Genomic DNA, 23,541 nt, shown 5'->3' on the forward strand with positions numbered 1-23,541 from the left:
TTTGAAAAATTACTATTTAATTACCTTTAGTAATACTTTTTAAAATATTTGTAATAAAAGTGCATCTATTGCTGTCCCACAATTATTAATTGCTTTTCTTTCTTTTTTTTTTTTTTTTTTTTGGTTTTTCGAGACAGGGTTTCTCTGTGGTTTTGGAGCCTGTCCTGGAACTAGCTCTTGTAGACCAGGCTGGACTTGAACTCACAGAGATTCGCCTGCCTCTGCCTGTTAATTGCTTTTCTTAAACCAACTATGTAACAAAGCTTATTGCAGAAAGGCCAGCATGCAATTATGGAAGAAAGTTGTCTCTCATGGAAAATCTAACAAAAAAAAGAAGAGGGAGATGAAGTGAGAGAGAGACACTTGTATATATGTGTAACAATTTAAAATTAAATATTTTGGGGAAACAGAAGCCAGGAGCAAATCTAGTCCCGGAAGTCAACCCAGTCCCAGGACACTAGCAGATCAGGACTGAGCCAGTAACTAAATCCAGAGTCAGCGATCTCCACCAGAACAGGTTCAAGTCTAAGCCAGGGAGTTCTGCAGGAGGGGATCCACCGGGATTTACAGAAACAGGTCAAGGCCGGCAACCTAGGCCAAAGTAGGCAGACAGCAAACTGCAAGTGAGCAGAGCAAGGCACAGGAACACTGAGCTATCTCCAGGAACACCGAGTAAACAACAAGGTAACTAGAACTGTGACGCTGACTGTACCACAAGGAACAACCATCTGAGCTTTGGATTCACTGGCACCTAGAAGATATTCAACAGAATCTCAGACAGCCCCAACCACACATATTAGAGGAAAAGATGAATAGAAAAGGTAAGATCACACGCTACACCACAAAGAGCAACACAACACCAGTAAAACCTAAAGACCCCACAACAGCAAGACCTGAACAACCAAATATGGATTAACCAGAAGAAAATGAACTAAAAAATAACTTCAAGAGAATGTTTGAAATCCTTAAAGATGAAATGAGAAATTCCCTTAAAGAAATTGAGGAAGGGCTGGAAAGATGGCTCAGAGGTTAAGAGCACTGACTGCTCTTCCAAGAGTCCTGAGTTCAATTCCCAGCACCCACATAGTGGCTCACAACCATCTGTAACGAGATATGAGACCCTCTTCTGGTGTGCAGGCTTACATGCAGGTAGAACACTGTATACATAAATAAATCTTAAAAAAAATTAATTGAGGAAAAGACAAACAAAAAATTGAAAGATATCAGCAAATCACTTAAAGAAAACCAAGAAAAAGAAATCAAACATATAAAAGAAACTATTCAGGACTTGAAAACTGAAATATAAACAATAAAGAAAACACAAACTGAAGGATTTATAGAAACAGAAATCATGAGAAAAAGATCAGGAACCATAAACACAGGCATGAACAGCAGAATACAAGAGATGGAAAAGAGAATCTCAAGCACTGAAGATAAGAGGAAATAGACTCATCAGTTAAAGATCTTCACTAACTCCATCATCAGACAGAGGTCTGATCTTCAAAATGTACAAAGAACTCAAGAAATTGGACACCAAAAGAACACATAATCCAATAAAAAAAAAATGGAGTACAGGCCTAAACAGAGAACTCTCAACAGAGGACTCTAAAATGGCTGAAAGACACTTTAAGGAAATGTTCAGCATCCTTAGCCATCAAAGAAATGCAAATCAAAACAACTCTTGAGATTCCATCTTACACTTGTAAGAATGGCCAAGATCAAAAACACTGATGACAGGCCAGGGAGTAGTGGCACACGCCTTTAATCCCAGCACTTGGGAGGCAGAGGCAGGTGATCTTTATGAGTTCGAGACCAGCCTGGTCTACAAGAGCTAGTTCCAGGACAGGCTCCAAAGCTACAGAGAAACCCTGTCTCGAAAAACCAAAAAAACCCCAACAACAACAACAACAAAAAACCACTAATGACAACTTATGTGGGGAAAAGGGAACACTTCTGCATTGCTGGTGGGAATGCAAGCTGGTACAACCTCTTTGGATGTCAGTGTGGTCATTTCTCAGAAAATTAGGAAACAAACTTCCTCAAGACCCAGTAATACCACTTTTGGGTATATATCCAAAGGATGCTCAATCGTGCCACAAGGACACGTGCTCAACTATGTTCATAGCAGCTTTGTTTGTCATAGCCAGAACTTGGAAACAGCCTAAATGCCCCTCGACCAAAGAATGGATAAGGAAAATGTGATACATTTATACAATGGAGTACTACACAGCAGAAAAAAAATAACAACATCTTGAATTTTGCAGGCAAATGGATGGAGCTAGAAAACATTATTTTGAGTGATGTAACCTAGACACAGAAAGACAATTATCACATGTACTCACTCATAGGTGGTTCTTAAACATAAAGCAAAGAAAGCCAGCCTACAAACCACAATCCCAAAGAACTCATACAACAACGAAGACACTAAGAGAGACTTATATATCTAATCTACATGGGAAGTAGAAAGTAGATAAAGACAAGATCTCCTGAGTAAATTGGTAGCATGGAGACCTTGTGTGTGGGTTGAAGGGGGAAGGGGAGAGGCAGGGAGGAGAGCAGATAAAAATGTAGAACTCAATAAATATCAATAAAAAAAGACTGAATGAAGGGAAACAATGCAGGGGCTAAAAGAGAATATATAAAATACTTATGAAACCAACATGAGGTATAGTGAATTCACACTAGTAAGATACTTTTAGAGTCAACGTACTTACATGAATGTAGGAGGCCACAAGTGTGGAGGCCCAAAAATGTGAGCCTATTTCCATCCTGACAGATAGTCAGGATATGCAAGCATACTTCTGTTTCTTCTTCTGTAATATGAGGTTACCTGGGGGAGGGGCTGCCTTCAGGATACTTAGTCTAGGGTAGTTTCTCAGCCTAAACAACAGAATGCTAAGGACAGTTTATAAGTAATATAAGCCTCTGTGTATTTCTTTGGGACAGAATGGGCTGAGGGACTGACTGGGCAGGACAGAAACTTACGTCTACAGTCACAATTAAATGTTTTCTTAGTAAGAGTTGCTGTGGTCTTGGTGTCTCTTCACAGCAACAGAAACCCTAAAACAACTATCAAGCACTTTATCAACGGAACAATCCCCCCAGTCTTACCTTAAGGTTTTAAATAAAATGTTTTCAGCACTCGGGAGGCAGAGGCAGGCGGATCTCTGTGAGTTCGAGACCAGCCTGGTCTACAGAGCTAGTTCCAGGATAGGCTCCAAAGCCACAGAGAAACCCTGTCTCGAAAAAAACCAAAAAAAAATAAAATAAAATGTTTTATCTATTTTACTTAATGCTTAGTATATATAATAGGCCCTAAGTAAATTTATTGAACAAATAAACAATAAGAAAATTGCACACTAGCTCATAAGAACTATGTGTGTTGGTTAGGTATGGTAGGACATATCCAGAATTCCACTACGGAAGTGGTGGAAGTTCCAAGCTAGCCTGGACTATCTGGCTAGATTCCATCTCAAACAAACAAGCCCCACAAGGAACTGACTTGTTCCAGAGGGCATACTGGACCCATGATACTGTGCTTCAACATAAAGAAGTTTCCTAGCCAGGTGGTGGTAGCACACATCTTTAATCCCAGTTCTCAGGAGGCAGACACAGGTGGATCTCTGTGAGCTGGAGGCTAGCCTGGTCTATAGTGAAACCCTGTCTCAAAAACAAACAAACAAACAAACAAAAACTCAAAACAATAACAAATAAAAACCACTTAGTAGGGTAAGGATGTTGACTGCCAAGTCTGATGACTTTAGTTTGATCTCCAGGACCTGAACAGTAGAGAGAGAGAGATTATGAACTATCCCCAAGGTGTCCTCTGACCTCCACATAAGCTTTGTGGCCTGTTCTAGAGCCAGCATGAACACACATACTCTCTCTCTTTCTCTAAAAGTCACATGGGGGTCGGAAGTCAATGAACCATGAAAGTAAAAACAGCAACGTAAATTTTATTCTCCAGTAGAACTTTCTATTAACACTATTTAAAAGGTCACAATAATAAAAAACAGAATACAGAAACTGTTAGGATGTGATACATATTTGAAAGTTAAAAAACTACTTTAGAATTTAAGTTTCTGCCGGGCAGTGGTGGCACATGCTTTAATCCCAGCACTCAGGAGGCAGAGGCAGGTGGATCTCTGTGAGTTCGAGGCCAGCCTGGTCTACAAGAGCTAGTTCCAGGACAGGCTCCAAAGCTACAGAGAAACCCTAGCTCAAAAAACAAAACAAACAAAGAATTTAAGTTTATACACAGCATAGGTTTTTGATAACAAACGATTTTTTTCTTCATGAGTAAGATTTAACCACCATTTGGTAGAGTTACGGTCACTAAGAGACATATTTATTTTTTAGCTCTGGAACTATGTTTTACATTTATCTTTTATTTGTTTGCTTTGGAGATAGGGTCTCTTGTAGAACTAGTTGGCTTTCAACGTCTATACAGCTAGCTGTAGTTGGCTTGAGCTCTTGATCCTCTTACTTCCACCTAAGTACTCAGACTACAAGTGTGTGTCACACGCCTGGTTGTTTTAATGTAATAAGTAATAGGAATTTCTAATTTATAAAAAATAATTGAAAGAGTTGAAAAAATATAACGTGTAGCTGCACCCTGAATGCCACAAGTAAAGATATTAATAAATAAATTTTATTCTATCTGAATTTCTATCCCCCTACCCCCCACAGGGTTTCTCTGTGCAGCCCTAGCTATCCTGGAATTCAATTTGTGGACCAGGATGACCTTGAAATCAGAGATCCACCTACTTCCTCCTCTCCCAAACCCCCCAAAGCTGATATAGCCCTTGACTAAGATTTTTTCAGGGACAATAACAAAAGAATTGCCTCTAGTTAACTAAAATCTGGATGAAACCAAATTTGAAAATTCTAAATAACACCTACCATATGATGGATGGGGTACTTGTATATTACAATATTCAAGGAAATACAAGAAAAATGGGCAGGTGGAGGTGGTGCATGCCTTTAAAACCAGCACTCGGGAGGACAGGCTCCAAAGCTACAGAGAAATTCTGTCTCGAAAAACCAAAAAAGAAAGAAAGAAAAAGAGAGAAAGAGAGAAAGGAAAGAAAGGAAAGAAAGGAAAGAAAGGAAAGAAAGAAAGAAAGAAAGAAAGAAAGAAAGAAAGAAAGAAAGAAAGAAATGGTGACCAGATACAGTGATGCACACCTTTAATTCCAGCACTCGGGAGGCAAAGGTAGATGGATCTCTGAGTTCCAGGCCAGTCTGGATTACAAAGTGAGTTCCAGGACAGCCAGGGTTACACAAAGAAACCCGGGGTGGGGGACGAGAAAGAATTTGATTTTTAAAAGCTATGGTGTTAGCCGGGCAGTGGTGGTACACGCTTTTAATCCCAGCACTTCGGATTAAACTGTGAATTCAAGGCCAGCCTGGTCTACGAGACCTAGTTCCAGGACAGGCACCAAAACTACAGAGAAACCCTGTCTTGAAAAACCAAACCAAACCAAAACAAAACAAAAAACTATGGTGTTCAGTTCCAAATTTAAAATGTTTTAATCTACATGGGGCCAGGGAGAAGCAGAAAGAAATATTTTTAACACACAAAAGAATAGTCAAATGAAATTCAAATTGAAAAGGAATTAAAAAGGCAGATTCAGAGGTAAGTTAAACACACGACTGTCAAGTTCACGCTAAACTAGCTAGCCTGCTTTCCTAAGCTAAACTTCTCTTAATTGCAGGACAGAGTTTGCTGAAAAACCAGACAGTCACATGGGTTTCCCCCCTCTTAGCCACAAAAAATCAGTTCAAGAAAGGCTGAAGCAGCAAGTTTCAGTGGGATGCAAGCCATGGTCTGTGCAGAACTTCAGAGGGAAGGAAATTAACAGGCTTCTTGATACCCTGTAAAAACAGTAGAATTAGGCTGCTGCACCAGAGAACCCAGGGAGGTTCTTTTCTTAAAACATTTTTACCAACAAACACAGTCTCAGCAGCATAAATAGTAGACTTCCCATTAGGAAAAAGAAAGCTGAGATTTAACCATACAGACATAAATTCTCAAGCTTGTAAATGCTGTATTTTGGATTTATTTCTTCATCTGTTCTCTATTGCTATCTGTTTCTTTGTTTTTGTTGGTTTGGTTTGGTGTTTTTAAGGCAGGGTTTCTCTGTGTATCCCTGGCTGTGCTGGAGCTCACTATGTAGACCAGGCTAGCAGAACTCAGGGATCTGCCTGCCTCTGTCCCCTGCGTGCTGGGATTAAAAGTATTTGCCACCATCACCCAGCTGCTATCTGTTCATATGAAGTGCCATGAGCTATAAATCTGTGCTGTATTTTCATTCGGTCACCACCTGAGGAAACCAGTCCGTCAATCAACTAGGTGAAGCATTTAGTATTTCGGAGATTCCTGTCCAGGAACAACTATTGTAAGAATGGTGGGGGCAATGGGACAGACTTGTTAAAACTCAGATTCTGGGGAGATTTCTTCTACAATCTACTGAATCCAAAAATCTTCACTTAGAGACAAAACCATTCCTTTTTTTTGGTTTTTCGAGACAGGGTTTCTCTGTGGCTTTGGAGCCTGTCCTGGAACTAGTTCTGTAGACCAGGCTGGTCTCGAACTCACAGAGATCCGCCTGCCTCTGCCTCCCAAGTGCTGGGATTAAAGGCGTGCGCCACCACCGCCCAGCCGACAAAACCATTCTTGATAACTCTCCCTCCTTCCAAATAATTTTTAAAAACTTGAAGAACCGCTCAAGGAGCTGCGAAGATGAGCTGGCCTCAGAAGCTGGCCTCTGACTCCACAATGCTCCAGGACTGTACATGAACACATACACAGAACAAATAAAGGAAAAAAAGTTGCTGTTTTTTTAAAAGATTGATTGATTGATTTATTAGGTATGCAGTGTTCTGCCTGCATATATGCCTGTATGCCAGAAGAGGGCACCAGATCTCGTTATAGATGGTTGTGAGCCAGCATGTGGTTGCTAGGAATTGAACTCAGGACATCTGGAAGAACAGAAAGTGTTCTTAACCTCTGAGCCATCTCTCCAGCCCTCATTTTTTTAAAAAGTGGATGGGTGGTGACAGAAAGTCGGCAAACTATGCCCAAGCATTGGGACCCGAGTTTAGATACCCAAACCCCAGCAATGAGACTGGGTGAGTAGAGACAGACTCCGTGACTCTCTGGCCACCCAGCCTATACAAGAGTGAGATCCAGGCCAGTGAGAGACCCTGTCTCAAGCAAACAGACAGAATAATAATGATAAGGTGGAGAATGATAGAAGATACCTGATGCCAACCTTGTTCTGGCTTCTACAAAACAAGTGCATGAACAAGAGGATAATACACACACACACACACACACACACACACAGAAGAAAAAGGTATCTCAGTAGTATGTGCCAAGCAACGCTCCAGCAGCAGCACCTGGGATGACTTTTCATGGAGCTAACAGAGTCCCTGGAAGAAGCAGCAGCCCCAGAAAAGCCTTCTCGTTCCCTTTCTGAATACATTAGAGACCTGACAGATGCACCGCCTCAAAGTTTCCAAATGTTTCTGCTCTCTCTCCAAAACTTCCCATGACAACACAGTATAAAAAGTGTAAGTAAGCCAAGTTAGACATCTCATAAAATTAAGCTAAAAATTTGGCCTCACCTGTCTATATTTATTTTTCCCCTAAAACAAAAAGAGATAAAAAATATTTTAATCTTTCTCAACATTCCTTCCTTTTTAGTTCCTTCTTCTATTTACTTTTTAATCCAAGCTTCACTGTATAAGAATCCAGTACCTCAACCACCTAAACACATGTACAAATAAGTGTTTAAATGTCTTCCTAGGGGCTGGAGAGATGGCTCAGTGGTTAAGATCACTGGCTGTTCTTCCAAAGTTCCTAAGTTCATTTCCCAGCAACCACATGGTGGCTCATAACCACCTGTAATGAGATCTGGCGCCCTCTTCAGGCCTGCAAGAATACATGCAGGCAGAACACTATACATATTAAAAAATAAAATCTTTTTTTTAAAAAAAAGTGTCTTCCGCCAGGCGGTGGTGGCGCACGCCTTTAATCCCAGCACTTGGGAGGCAGAGGCAGGCGGATCTCTGTGAGTTCGAGACCAGCCTGGTCTACAAGAGCTAGTTCCAGGACAGGCTCCAAAACCACAGAGAAACCCTGTCTCGAAAAACAAAAAACAAAAAACAAAAAAAAAAAGTGTCTTCCTACACAAACTGTGCAATGTTTTCTCACACGATATACAAAAATTCACCCATATTTCCCTTAAATTGGTAGATGTCAGCAGTGCTGTTTCTCATAGCAGACATGTCCCCCAAAGCAATTACAGTAGAAAACAGACCTTGGGAAGGTTGAAGTGAACACGGTAGCAACTGTCTATAAGCCCAGACCTCGGGTAGGTCTGAAGTTTGAAGGCGACTGGGGCTACACAATTAGGTGCTGGGTTATACTGTCTACACCTAAGAAACAGGGTTTAACATGATTATGCTAAGGTAGGCTTTACAAAACAAACACATAGCCTCACATCTTCAACGAAGATCTTTGAAGGGAATGGTTTTTTCCACCTCTAGAAACTTTCTGTAGTGTGATCCTAGTCTTATTAAATAAAAACCTGGAGTCAGATATTAGGGGGTGAAAGCTGAAAGATCAGAGAAGCAGAGCAGCCAGCCACTAGAGTTCTTACCTCTCCAAATGCTCAGACCAAAGTGCGTGACAAGATCCTGTCTCCATGAATCCTTAAGCTCCCATCTCCTACAGCTTTAGATTCCTCTCTCCACTCAATCAAACCTCTTTCTGTATCTACCCTCCTAGAGCTGGGATCAAAGGCATGTGATTCCCAAGTGCTATGACTAAACAACCTAGCTCTTTTTCTCTGAGACTAGCCCAAAGTGGCCTCGAACTCACAGAGATGTCTGCCTCTGTCTCCTGAGCACTGGTATTAAAGGTGTGTGCCAGCACTGCCTGGCCTGTATGGCTAGCTAGTGGCTTAGTTCGGCATTCATCAGGTAAGCTACATTTGTGAGATCACAAAATATAACCATAATTTTATTTTATATTTATTTATTATGTATATAATATTCTGTCTGTGTGTGTTTGCAGACCAGAAGAGGGCAGCAGACCTCGTTACAGATGGTTGTGAGCCACCATGTGGTTGCGGGGAATTGAACTCATGACCTTTGGAAGAGCAGGCAATGCTCTTAACCACTGAGCCATCTCTCCAGCCCTCACCATAATTTTATTATTTTAAAGATTAAAAAATAGTATTTTTCAGAATCTTCTTTAACTCAGTTCACATCTATAATATTTAGTCAGTAAATATTTAAGGTCTACTATTGTATGTGTAAAATGAAGCCATTTCTGTTTGAAAGCAAGAAAGAATTTGTTGAAAGACCCACAAAAAATATTTAGTTATTTGATTTTTAAGAAAGAGAAAATGGAGGTCAAAGAGATGGTTCAGCAGGTAAGAGTACTTGATTTCTTTTATGTGCATAAATATCAGGTCTGCATGCATGCATGTGCACCATGTTCATGAACCATGTTTGTGCCTGGTGTCTGCTGAGGCCAGAGATTTTTGGATCCCCTGAAATTGGAGTAATAGTTGTAAGCCACCATGTGGATGCTAGGAATACTGAACCTTCTCTGGAAGGTCAGTCAGTGCTCTTAACCACCGAATTATCTCTCCAGCCCCAAAAGCTCTTACAGAGGACTCAGGTTCAGTTCCCAGAACACACATGATGGCCCCACAACTATGTGTAAGTCCAGTTCCCTGATATCAGCCCCTGTCTGACCTCTGACTTCCACAGGTACCATGCACCCATGTATACACATATTTCTAACAAAATAAATAAATGTGCCGGGCGGTGGTGGCGCACGCCTTTAATCCCAGCACTTGGGATGCAGAGGCAGGCGGATCTCTGTGAGTTCGAGACCAGCCTGGTCTACAAGAGCTAGTTCCAGGACAGGCTCCAAAACCACAGAGAAACCCTGTCTCGAAAAACCAAAAAAAAAAAAAAAAAAAAAAAATAAAATAAAATAAATAAATAAATAAATAAATAAATGTAAAAAAATGAAAAAAGAAAGAGAAAGTAAAGAAGGGATGGGGTACAGATGCTTGCGATCTCTGAAGAACAAAGCTGAGAGAAGACCCTGAGCTTTACTCCTCTGAGATGTGCTGTCCATGGGTGCTCACATCTGTGATCTCAGTAACTGGGGAGCCTGAAGTAGGAGGACTGCCTGAGTTCAAAGTCAGTCTTGGCAACATACTGAGTTCTAGGTCATTATGGACTACAGAGTAAGACTATGCTATAAATAGATAGATAGACAGACTGACTGACAAGGGAGGGTGGGAGGGAGGAAGGAAGGAACTTACAAATAAGCTAGACATGGTGGTATAGCATTTAGGACATGAAAATACGGGAACAAAGGAACTTGAGGTCATCCTCATCTACACAGCAAATTCAAAAGTCGTCCAGACCCTGCATCAAAAGTAATTATTTTAAAAATGTTCAATAAAATAAAGTTTTCACTCCTCAATGCTAAGTTGGAGAACATGGAGCAGTAGTGGTTTCTATATACCATTTCAATCTTTACACAACAAGAAAGGATCGGTGATCTGAGGACTCACACAACAAACTCACCACAAGCAGACAAATGCCAACGCAAAGGTAAAGCAAACTCCCAAAACTGACTACAAAAGAACTTACCTGACAAGAAAAAGAAGAAAGCAAGAGATGACCATTGAGGCGCTTCAAAAATGACAGCAGCTACCTAAACAAGGTCCTGTATATTTTGAAGAATTTCTATTCCAGTCATTGATAAACCTATCAATGGTGCGTCCTAACTGAATATGACACTTTGTAGTAAAACACAAATTGCCAAAAAATTCTTCCCACCATTGCATTAAAACAAGGAGTGTAGTGATATTTTGTTTGTGTTCTAACAATAAAGCTTGCCTGAAGATCAGAGTGCAGAGCTAAGCCACTAGTTATCCATAGAGGCCAGGCAGTGGTGGTACACACCTTTAATCCCAGCACTCAGGAAGCAGAGGCAGGTGGATCTCTGTGAGTTCCAGACCACCCTGGGCTACAGTAGACTAATCCAAACTCAAAGAGAAACAGAGCCAGGCTGTGGTGTCTCACACCTTTAATCCCAGTACCAGGGAGGTGGAGATGAGAAATGACAAGGCTGGGTGGAGAGAGAATTATAATGTGGGCGGAGACAAGAGCCCAGAGACAGTCTGGAGATGCAGTCTGTGGATTCACAGAGACTGGATCACTCCTTTGGTCCTGAGCAATTGGTAGAAAACTCTCTAGCGGCTGAATGATCTGCTTCTCTAACTTTCAGTATTAGCCCCTATATCTGACCCTGAGTTTTTATTAATAATACCAATTAGAATTAATAAAGGAGGAAGCTTTTTTTTTTTGAGACAAAGTCTCACTCTGTACCAAGTTAGACTCTAATTCACAGCAATCCTCAGTTTTCTGAGTGCTGGGAAAACTGGTATGCCCCACCCTGAAATTACTTTTGAAGTGTTTGCTGCAGATTTTTGTCTAGTTAAGAGGAAAAGAAGTAAAAGGGAAAGACAAGCAACAAAGAGGATGAAGAGGCAGGACAGAACACTGCCATAACATAAACACGGCAACTCTATACAAAGAGAGACTGGCAACCTGGAATCCCAATCTCTAGTCCTACTTACCACTAACTTGCTGAGCTGCCTGCTTAATTAGTGAGTTTCTTCATCTAGATACTGAAGTAGGAACAAGGTACTCCAAAGAATAAGAATTCATTTAAGGGCCAGGGGATAGTGATGGCAATGGGTGCCTTTAATCCCAGCACTCAGGCGGCAGAGGCTGGGGGATCTCTATGAGTTCGAGGCCAGCCTGGTCTACAAAGTGAGTTTTGGGACAGCCAGAGCTGTTACACAGAGAAACCCTGCCTTGAAAAACAAAAACAAGGAGAAGAATCCATGCAAGGGCAAGCTGATTCCAAAGGTAACACGCAGCGGGGACTTCTGTCAGCTGACAACGGTACAGTACAATAACAACAGTTATTCTTGAGTTGCCGGGACAATGGACATTTGCTGACTATTTTACTCGAGAATTGAGGATTTGTTCATAATTACACTCTTCAGAAAACAGTAGAGAAGAGGAGACATGAAAGAGAACAACTTAGCCCAACTCGAATGGGGTTATTCACCCCACTGCTAGACACTGCACACTCAGAGATGAGTGTCACAGTGCCTGCCTTTTAAATGTCCAAAATGCAGCTAAGGCTTTTGCTAAATTCAAGGAAAAAATGTTCCTGTCATTCTGTTCTATTCAAAGAATGTCATGTAAAGAAAGCCATGATGTCTAGAACCTTAACGTGTATTCTGGCAAGCATACACTCACACGTAGCTTCACTCACTCAAGCAATCAACACAAAAACTTCAAAAATTATTTAAAAAATAACTTTCAAGTGCCTATTTTTTGTTGTTGTTGTTTTTTTTTTTTTTAATTTAAACCTTGTTCTTTGGGACAGGAAGGAGGCTCAGCCAGGAAAGTGTGAGGACAGGAGTTCAGATCTCCAGTATACACAGAAGCCTGATAGGTGTGGTGGCCTGCTGTAATGTCAACAACTGGGAAGCTGAGATAGGGAATCGTAGTTCAAGCTAGCTAGTCAGATTAGCCATATGAGTGAACTCTGGATTCAACTAAGGACCCCCACTCAGCACAGTAAGGGGAAGAGTGATTGAGGAAGCCCTACTGCTCACAAACTGCAGTACAGCTCTATGTATCTGTATGTATCCAGCTTAACCCCTACTAGCCAGGACAGAGACAATAGTCTAAATCACAGCTATTCTCAATGCTTTGCACCGAGCAAGCACTCAGGTTATACTGGCTGGATTGGTGATCTCCAAAGCCCATTCAGATCTAAAGCCACCTGACACCTGAACTCAAAACTTGATCATGATAGATGTAATTCAGTACAATGCTACAAGCACATATAATTTTACAAGTAGTTCATACCTGCAATTCCAGCACTTAAGAGGCAGAGGAGAGGAATATCAAAAGTTTGAGACCTGCCTGAGTCACATAGGAAGTTCCAGGCTAACCTGGGCTAGACTGCTATCCACCTCCAAAAATATACCAACTTGATTTTTAAAAAGAACAACAACAATATAACTAAATATATTTTTGAAGATACAGGCAAAATTATAGATCTCATTACTATATATTTAGTACTGTCATGGAACATAAAATTAGGATTTTCCATTCTTAGTTTAAGAAACTTTGTATTTGGCCGGGCGGTGGTGGCGCACACCTTTAATCCCAGCACTCGGGAGGCAGAGGCAGGCGGATCTCTGGGAGTTCGAGGCCAGCCTGGTCTACAAGAGCTAGTTCCAGGACAGGCACCAAAAGCTACAGAGAAACCCTGTCTCGAAAAACCAAAAAAAAAAAAAAAAAAAAAAAAAAAGAAACTTTGTATTTGTAAATTTATACAAGCAGGAAAAATAGGAGATACTAAAATAGAAAGATGTAATAAATGTCAAGTGCCATATAAAATGTACCTCCCTGTGTACAAACAGGCAGACTAACTGTAACTTCCTAATTCAGAAAGGAGGCTGGAACTGGGACTGAGGCTCAGTCGGTAAAGGGTTTGCCTTGTGTGCAGGAGGCATTGGACTTGATTCCCAGCACCATATAAACCAGACTTAGTGACACAAGCCTCTAATCCTAAAGAGAAGTTCAAGGTCAGTCTTGGTCAGTTACATAGGCAAGGCAAGGCTGGGCTACAATGAGGCTGTATTTTTTTTTTTAAGGGTTTCTTTCACTTCGGGTTATAGTTAAAGTCTCTGCAAAATGAATGAAAACAGGAAAAACTGGTAAAGGTAAGATTTTACAAGTTGGAGGTATTTTATTTGCCTAGAGATAAAAACCACCACCAACAAAAGACCACAAGTCAAAAACTACCTCACAGGACATGCGCTTTTCAGGAATGCACAGTTTTCCACCATGACTTCCCTAGCCCCGTGAAACCAGCAAAGCCTCCCTCTGGAACCTGCAAAGTCCAGCATAATAATTTAAATTCAAGAATGTCAAATCACAGATAAAGCCCCATTAAAAATTAGTTACCCCAGCGATGGAGAGGAGCTGAGGCAGGGTGAGGGAACGGGAAGTTGTTTAAGGCCAATCTCACACGAGCAGGACCTTCTTATGGGGATAAGGGAGACCAACATCTTTCCAGATAATTACAGTGTTCTAGCAATCCATGCCCACAAAATACATGCTTCCAAGCACAAAACTCACATGAAGGTGAGTCAACACCCCCCCACACACACTCCACAAGAAGTTGCTGAGGAAGTAACTTCGTAGGTGGGCTACCTGCCTAGCATGTCCGAGGTCCTGGGTTCAATTAATAGCGGGGATGGCATTGATGAAAAGTGATAAAGCAGAAAAGAGATTTCCTAATTTCCTAGAGTGCAATAGTGATTTGGGCTAAAAGGCTGGGATCTAATTCTAAGCACTATACTGCCTGCCTATTCAGTTTTGTTTAAAGGCGGGATCTTACTATGTAACCCCGGCTGATCTAGTAGCTATGTGGCCCAGGCTGGCCTCGAACTCGGGGTTATCCTTCTACCTCATCCTTCTTTAGTACTGGTGTTACAAGTGTGTACTTCCAACTCAGAATGTGTTTTAGTAAAGGCAACTGAAACAAATACTATGAAAAACAAATCATTTCTAATTTCAAGAGTTCCCAAAGAGCGGGGCGATGGTGGCGCACGCCTTTAATCCCAGCACTCGGGAGGCAGAGGCAGGCGGATCTCTGTGAGTTCGAGACCAGCCTGATCTACAGAGTAGTTCCAGGACGGGCTCCAAAGCCACAGAGAAACCCTGTCTCGAAAAACCAAAAAAAAAAAAAAAAAAAGAGTTCCCAAAGTAGGCCAGTAAAATAGCTCAATGAGTAAAGGCACTTTCCACCAAGGTCGACAACTTGAGCTGAATCCCTGTGTCCACAAAGTGTGTGTGTGTGTGTGGGGAGGGGAGACCCGACTCCCAAACGTTGTTCTCTGACCTCTATGCTAGGTAGGATACATTCAAACATAGACGCACACACGCGCACATGTGTGCGCGCACACACAGACACCTACATAAAAGAACTGTAAAATTTAAAAAATCAAGAATTTCCAAACTAATGGAATAGCCTTAGATTCCACACAAATGAAATCGCAGACGTCTTCTACACCACACCTGTAGGAATACACCACGTCCAAATTTTACAAAATAATAAGAGTGGTGGTTATCTGCTGTTCCAGATGAGGCGACTGAATATATGGCATTAGGTCAGACTTGGAAGCACAACGCTCCCAGGGGACGGAGTAACACCAAAATTGGCTCCCGGCCTGGAGTTCACAAAGCCATCCGGTTCTCCTCCCCTAGCGTCAGATCAAAGCTGAGTCCCCGACGCGCCGGGGCGCTGGAAGGCAGCCGCCCTCAGCGCTCGCTCCGGGCCCCGCCCAAGACCCCCGCGCGGTCGGTGCGATACCTGGCGAAGAAATCCGCGAAGCCACCGCTCCGTCGAGCTCGAGCCGTGGTGCCCCCGGGGCTCTGCTCCGCCGATGGCAGGGATGCGGGAGTCCCCGCCGAGGGAAGGAGGTCGCCGGCGCTCTGGCGGCGGCTCACCTCGAACGTGTTCCGAGAGCTGAAGCGGGCGTCGGGGAGGCCGGGGCTGGGCTCAGCGCTCCCACCCGATCTCGCGGCAGAGGTGGCAGCTGTGGGTTCCGGGTCGTCGGTGTCCCCCGACGCCAGGCAGCAGCTCCGTAGCGGGTCCTCCAGTGGTGCGGCCCAGTCGTCCGGGCCGCCCGCGCCGTCCACACCCTCGTCCGCGGGACCTAGCAGGCAAGGGTGGCCGCAGGATCGGCGGCGACGCGCCTCCTCCGGGCCGCGACGGTCCTGGCGCAGCAAAAATCCCGAGTCCCCGTTGGTCATGCTTGAACGGCACGCCGCGGGGACAGCCGCCGCCTCCGCCCCGCCGAGCCCGGGCTGCAGCGGGCCCACGGCCGCCGCGAGATACCGCTGCAGGAGCTGCCGCGGCCGCGGCGCTTCCTCCTCTCCAGCCTCCCCAGGCGACTCCGCGGCGACGGCGCCTCCGCCAAAGCCGCCGGCGGCGTGGACGGTCTTCCCGTCCTGACCCATGGGCCCCGAGACTGGGAGCAGCTCGGCGTTTCTTCCCGAGCAGGCTCCGGCATCCTCGGGACCCATCATCTGAGGCGGCGGCGGGGGACTGCCCTGCGCGCAGGGGCCGCGGCCACGGCCGCCGCAACGTTCCCAGACCCACCCCTCCCACCCGCCAGCCAGGGCAGTTGCCGGAGGCCGGGCACGCGCTAGGATCGCGCACGCGCACCGCGGGCCCGGGCCGGCCGCGACCCGGCGCGTCCCCGAACCATAGAGACGGCAGCTAGAGCGACCCGGGAGGACAATCTGGGATCCGCCAGCTGCGCCTGGATGGGAGAGGATGGTTGGAGCGCTCGCGGGTGACAATGCTTAGCACAAGCGCAGATACCACACACTTCGTCAAAAGCTCTCTTAATGTGATTCTCTTGTGAGAGCAAAATAAAAATAACGAAGTTAGCCTAAGTCCTTCCATCTGGACAGTTTTTACGTTCTTTATCAACAGTGAGGAATTCTGTTGACCACAGGACAGCCCCTTTCTACTTTGTCCTCCACGTTTACCAAAGCTTTATCTGGTAACACATGACAATGAACACGTTGGTTGTAATGTCATCTGGGTACGGAGATATAATGGAGTCAGAGCGAGGACTATTAATAACTGTCGCACCCTGTGGTAATGGATTAAAATAGAATGATGACCATTTAGTGGAAATAAGATGTATTTAATGTACAAATCACAAGACAGATAATAACAAGCCACAGGAGTGATAGGAGAGCAGCCAGCAGTTACAAAGCTATGATATTGACGTGAAAAAATTGGAAACTGCGGGGTGATGGTGGTGGCGTGCGGCTTTAATCCCAGCACTCAGGAGGCAGAGGCAGGCGGATCTCTGTGAGTTCGAGGCCAGCCTGGACTACAGGGAGAGTTCCAGGACAGGTTCCAATGCTACAGAGAAACCCTGTCTCGAAAAAAAAAAAAAAAACTGGATTGGGGCAAAACACATGGTGAAAGTTAAAAACTCCAATGGTGGAGGAGTCATTTATGTAAAGCAGCAAGGTGAAGAATCTTGCGTGACCTTGCCTCCATAGAAGAATGAGGGTAGGGATGGGGCAGAAACCCGATGATTGTTGGCATTTCAGAATGGACGACGCTAAGTTGTAGTGAAAGGCCTAAATAGACGTTGTTTTCAAAGGATGAAGCAGTAACTAGAGACCGTTCATTCTACAATTGTCTCTGGAAGGAAGTGCAGAAATTGAATGACGTACTTTGCAAACAGTACCGTCAAGTCTTCAAAGTTTTGTATATAAAATGTATATGTAGATAAAGATGGACGGTGGTAGTGCACGCCTTTAATCCCAGTACTTGGGAGGCAGAGTGGCGACCTCTTTAAACCCAGTAGTTGGGCGGCAGAGACAGGCAGATCTCTGTGAGTTACAGGCCAGGCTGGTCTGCAAGAGATAGTTCCAGGACAGGCATCAAAGCTACACAGAGAAACCCTGTCTCGAAAAACAAACAAAACAACAACAACAACAACAACAACAAACCCAAGAAACCAACGCAGAGAAACCTTGTTTTGAAAAGCCAAAGGAAAAAAAAAAGGGGGGGATATATGTGAATAGATTTAAGAGTGAATATCAACTATTTGTTTAGTAATAAAATGTGCAACCATGTATCCACCATTCAGATTAATAACTGCCAAGTGTTCTTTTATAATGAGATTTTTTTTGTAAAGGTAAACAAGCACAAGCATTTATTATCAAGGTCTTTGCATTTATTATCATAGCTCAGTTGGTCAAGTTGCCCAGCAAGCTTGGGGACCTTCATTCTATCCCCAGCACTCACGTAATAAGCTGGAGTGGTAGAATGCCCTTGTGGTTCCAGCACTGAAGAGGCAGATCCCTGGGAAGCTTTGGCAACCAACCCAGCCAAACCAGCTAGCCTTAGATCTCACTGACATATCATGTCCCGTTAATTTATTTTCTATTCATGGAATATTTTTTATTGCTTTTATCAAGCTATACATTTTTTCCCACTCCTCTTCCTTCCTCCTTTCTACCCTTCCTCCCTCCCCATTACACCCATGCTCCCAATTTGCTCAGATCTTGTCTTTTTCTCCTCCCTAGGTGGATCCATGTATGTCTCTCGTAGGTCCTCTTTGTTGTCTAGGTTCTCTGGAGTTGTTGCTCATAAAAAAAAAAAATTCAAGAAAAAAATCGTTTCACATACATGATTTAAATAATGAAGCTCGTGACATGATACTTTTAACCTACAAGATACAAGGACCATTGTACACAATTAATACATTAAAATCCTGTCAGACAGTAGCATAAATAACTTCTACGTTATTCTAGTTAAATTTAAAATTTTGTGTTTTACTGTTTCCAAGAAAGGATGAAAGCCTGTAGAAACTGCTGTATGCTTTAGTAGTCGAGAGAGAAGGTTTTGTATTTCATATTCAGAAATATATCCAGTAACTGTTGCAAAACTTGAGTTAAAAAAAATATGAATGGGCAAATATGCATTTCTAGTTACGGAGAATAATACATCATTTCAGTTGTGTCTGTGAATTGCCCTCTGTCTAGGAAAAGAAACTTAAATATAGCAGCAGTAAAATAGGAAAAGGCAGATTAATGCAGAGTGATATTGGATAAGAAACTTTCATAGTCTCTTTCTTAGAAATATGATTAGAGGCAATTCTAATTTCATTTCCTTAAAAGATTACTAACTCAAATAAGCTTCAATACTATAGTCCCTGTTAAGTGTTTTGGGAATCTGGGTTTTCTTATTGCTTTGTTTTTCAGTTAAAATAAAAACACGTAGCAGTGACATCAGGACTTGTCCCTGGCGCTTAGATGGCTTTTGGGAACCTGTTCTCCATGTTGGGTTATCATCTCACCCAGCCTTGATGCAGGGGGAGGAGCTCAGCCCAGCCTCAGCTTGATGTGCCATGCTTTGTTCAAGCTTATGGGAGGCCTGCCATCCATCAAGATGGAGGAGGAGTGGATGGGGAGGAGAGTAGATGGGAGTCAGGGTCGGGAGGGAACAGGAGGAGAGGAAGGAGGGGCAACTGTAGTCAGTATGTAAAATAAGTGAAAAAAATTTAATTATATATATTTTTTAAATTTAATGGATATATATATATATATGTAAAACCATGTCTCAAACAATAAGGTGAACAATTCTGATGGAATAATTCCTTAAGTTTGTTGGTGGAGTTTTTCTGTCCCCCCAGCTGGCTCCCAAATGACCACATGAAGTCTTATTATTGATTATAAATGCTCAGTAAATAGCTTGGGCTTACTACTAACTAGCTCTTACATCTTGAATTAACTCATATTTCTTGTCTATATTCAACCACACAGTGGTACCTTTTTTTCAGCACAGCATGTTCATTTCCTGCTTCCTCTGCATCGCATTCACGATTCCCCATGATTCCTTCCTTCTTCTTTCCAGCGTCCTCTTAGTTTGCTTCTCTCATTCAACCTCTTCCTGCCTAGATATCGGCCAGTCAGTTTTTTATTAAACCAACGAGAGTAATACTTATTCACAGTGTACAGAAAGGAGTATCCCACAACAGAAGTTGACCTCTGGCCTTTCTAGGTATGAGTTTATACTTGTCCTATACATGGGAGCGCACAGACACCTACACATACATACATAAAAATCTTTCAGAAGGAAGAAAACAAAGAAATGTGTATGAACCATATATACTGATAGGAATCCTGTATGGGGGCAGTACCCAGAATATATACAAAATAATAAGTCAATATGATAAAATATACCCATATTCACAGAACTCTCTAGGATGAGGCAAAAGAATTTTAAGTTCAAGGCCAACCTGGGATACTTAGCAAATTTGAGGACAACATGAGCTACCTAGCAAAATTTTGTCTGAAGAAAAGAAATTCATAATTCAATATTTAAAAAGACAATCCAATTTTAAGATGAGTCTATACTGTAATCCCAGCATTTGAAAGGTTGAGATGGAAAGATTGATTGACTACATAATGAGTTCCAGACCAGAAGGGGTTACAGTGTGAGGTAGTCTGTTCAAAAATTGGGGAGGAGGGTATGAAATTTTGAATATATAGTTTTTCTAGAGATGATCTGTTAAATGGAATATTAATAAGTATATCATCATTTATGTATTTGGGCATGCCAAAGCCATGAGATCGCACTGTTCACTCGCGAAAGAAAGAGAGAAAGAAAGAAAGAAAGAAAGAAAGAAAGAAAGAAAAGAGAGAGAGAGAGAGAGAGAGAGAGAGAGGAAGAGAGAAGAAAAAATGACAAATGCACTGTGGTATTTCTGCAATCCCAGCTCTCTGCAGGTTTCAGCAGGAGAATGAGGACTTAGAGGCTAGCCTGGGCTACACAGCAACATCACTTCAATGTAACATTAAATTATCTTTTAAAACTTTCTGCCTTATCTGGTAACATCTTATTCACTTTTACAAAGATGATCCCTCAAACTGATTATTTTGCTATAGTTAAGGAAAGTACAGAGGCCTCAAGTTCTTTACACCCTTGTTTTAAAAATTATTCTTTATTATTGTTATTACTATTGTGTCTCTAATCAGGCTTGCACCAATAGTGCTTTCTTTTACCTACTGAACCATCTAGTGGGTTCTTCATAACTTTTCTTGATCATTCTTGGGCTACAATGGATTCCCAAAGAACATTTAAGTATGACACACCCTTTACAGTGGTAAATCACCTCCAACACCATCCACAGACCCTTAGAGCAATTAGAGCAATGTTACTCAAACTTCAATACACATCAGAAATGCCAAGGATTAAACACAAACACACACACACATATACATACACACACATATACATACACACACACTGGCCAGTTAAGTATGTAACTATCTTCAATGATGAATAGACTAAATAACTATATTGTCAGTGTGTCCTTTTGGAAATTGATTGATAATATGATCATATGAAAATTTAAAAGTAAGCTCTGTAATGTAGTAGAAATGTATGGTTTTGCAAAACTATGTAATTTGGCTTGCTACTGAAATCATCTTCAACTTCTGCAAATAACTGAAATTCCATTCATTCCTGGTAAAACCCCATCTGGTAAAAAGGGTCACTGGGATCAAGGTTGTGGATTATAGTAAGATAATAAGTATTACAAAGATGCATATTGCAGATTAGCTTTGAAGGGTGAGCTATGGGTGGGAAAGGAATGACAGAAACATCACAGAGCAGCTGCTTTTTGGTAAGCCACATGGGACAAACCTCAGACCAAGATAAGAGGAAATGCTTTTAAAATATACAATGTCCTTTAGTGGAGCAATTCATGCCACATATTAGGAAGCACTGTAATCTTACCCCTGGGAATCTGTCATAAGGAAACCATTCCAAAGAAAAGATAACAGCTGTGCAGATATGATTGTAGCTAAATGCTTTAGAATAAAAAATTCTAATTCACCTAAAATAGTCAGCAATATGAGAAGTGCAGGCAAATCTATGTGTATCAAAGGCAAGTGACAGAAAAGCAAATATACAAAGAAATCGAACAAATCTATGCTAAAAGCAAGGATTGTGCTGGGTATGATGACACATGCCTTCAGGAGGCAGAAGTCGGTAATTCAGGGCCACAAAGAGAAACTCTGTATTTGAAAAAAAAAAGGCTGTGTAATTGAATTCTATAATTACAGTGATATGTAAAATTATGTATTTATAAAGATCAAAAAGAGAGAAAGTGTGGACCCTTTATAATTTTTGTTGATATTATTTTTGTTTGTTTGAGACAGGATCTCATGTAACCCTAGCTGGCTTCAAACTCAATATATAGCTGAGGATGGTCTTAAATTCCTGATCCTCTTGTCTTCATCTCTTAAGTGTTGAGATTATAGGTTCAAGGTATGCACCACCTGGCCCAGCTTATACTTCTTTCATAATATTTAAAAATATGTTTTATTTTTGGGTGGTGGTGGTGCACGCCTTTATCCCAGCACATGAGAGGCAGAGACAGATGGATCTCTGTGACTTTGAGACCAGCCTGGACTACAGAACCAGTTCCAGGACAGGCTCCAAAGCTACAGAGAAACCCTGTCTTAAAAAGTAAAAAAGTATAAAAAAGTTGGGCAGTGGTGGTACACACTTTTATCCCAACACTCAGGAGGCAGAGGCAGGCAGATCTCTATAAATTCGAGCCAGCCTGGTCTACAAGACCTAGTTCCAGGACAGCTAGGACTGTTACACAGAGAAACCCTGTCTCGAATGTGTGTGTGTGTGTGTGCGCGCGTGCGCATCATATGCTTGCAAGATTCCTCTGTGATCAGAAAAAAAACTCTGTTCCCTGGAAACTGGAATTACAGATGGTTGTGAGCCTACATGTGAGTGCTGGAAACCAAACCCAGGTCCTCTGCAAGATTAATAAATGCTTTTAACTACTGAACCAACTCTCCAACCTCTATTAAAATTAAATTCAGGATAGGTGGTGGTGGCATACAACTTTAATCCCAGGACTAGTGAGGGAAAGGCAGGTGGATCTCTCTGAGCTCAAGGCCAGCCTGGTCTACAGAATGAGTTCAAAGACTGCTAGGGCTACACAAAGAAGCCCTGTCTTGAAAAAACAACAACAACAAAAAATTAAATTGATTAAATGTTAACTCTTTAAAAAATGCTCTGAAGCCGGGCGTGGTGGCGCACGCCTTTAATCCCAGCACTTGGGAGGCAGAGGCAGGCGGATCTCTGTGAGTTCGAGACCAGCCTGGTCTACAAGAGCTAGTTCCAGGACAGGCTCCAAAACCACAGAGAAACCCTGTCTCGAAAAACCAAAAAAAAAAAAAAAAAATGCTCTGAAGTATAGTTCTAAATGAATGTCATTACTATAGATTGTGAAGTAATCCAAATAATTTTTGTATTGCGACAGGACATTAAGCTGCATTTGAAAAGAAGAGGACCTAGAAGGCCACATTTAAAAGCTATAGATAGAGGGCTAGCACAATAGTTCAGCTGTTAAAGGTTCTTTCTTACTGCCAAGCCTAACATCTGAGCTTTATCCTTGAGACACACTGGCGGGAGGAGGGTACCAACTCTTGCAAATTGTTCTTTGACCTCTACATACAGGCACACACATAAGCAAATGCGAACTTGAAGTTACTCTGTGAATTTGAGGGCAGCCTGGTTCTTCAACGTGAAGCTCCATGGTAGTTTGAATGTATTTGGCCCCCATAATCTCACACACACACCATTAGGAGGTGTAGCTTTGTTGGAATAGGTATGGCCTTGGAGGAAGTGTGTCACTGTGGGTACTGGGCTTTGAGGTTTTCTTTGCTCAGGATACTGCCCGGTGTCTGAGCTGACTTCTTATTGCCAGCAAGATGTAGCACTTTCAGCCCCAGCACCACATGTGCCTGCACAATGCCGTGCTCCCTGTGATTATG

The 23,541-nt window shown here is 42.3% G+C and overlaps 1 protein-coding gene across 1 annotated transcript in view; it reads right to left on the minus strand.

Moving 5' to 3' along the window:
• The window catches only part of Tbc1d12 (TBC1 domain family member 12), a 73,738-nt gene extending 57,443 nt beyond the window's left edge, over positions 1-16,295 (minus strand). Inside the window, exon 1 of the mRNA XM_057779331.1 lies at positions 15,512-16,295. Within this exon, the coding sequence (XP_057635314.1) occupies positions 15,512-16,230 (719 nt within the window). The 5' untranslated portion in view covers positions 16,231-16,295. The remainder of the gene's footprint in view (positions 1-15,511) is intronic.
• Positions 16,296-23,541: the final 7,246 nt, after the last annotated feature.

This window comes from Chionomys nivalis, chromosome 8 (genome assembly GCF_950005125.1).
Source record: "Chionomys nivalis chromosome 8, mChiNiv1.1, whole genome shotgun sequence".
Classification (NCBI taxonomy): Eukaryota; Metazoa; Chordata; class Mammalia; order Rodentia; family Cricetidae; genus Chionomys; species Chionomys nivalis.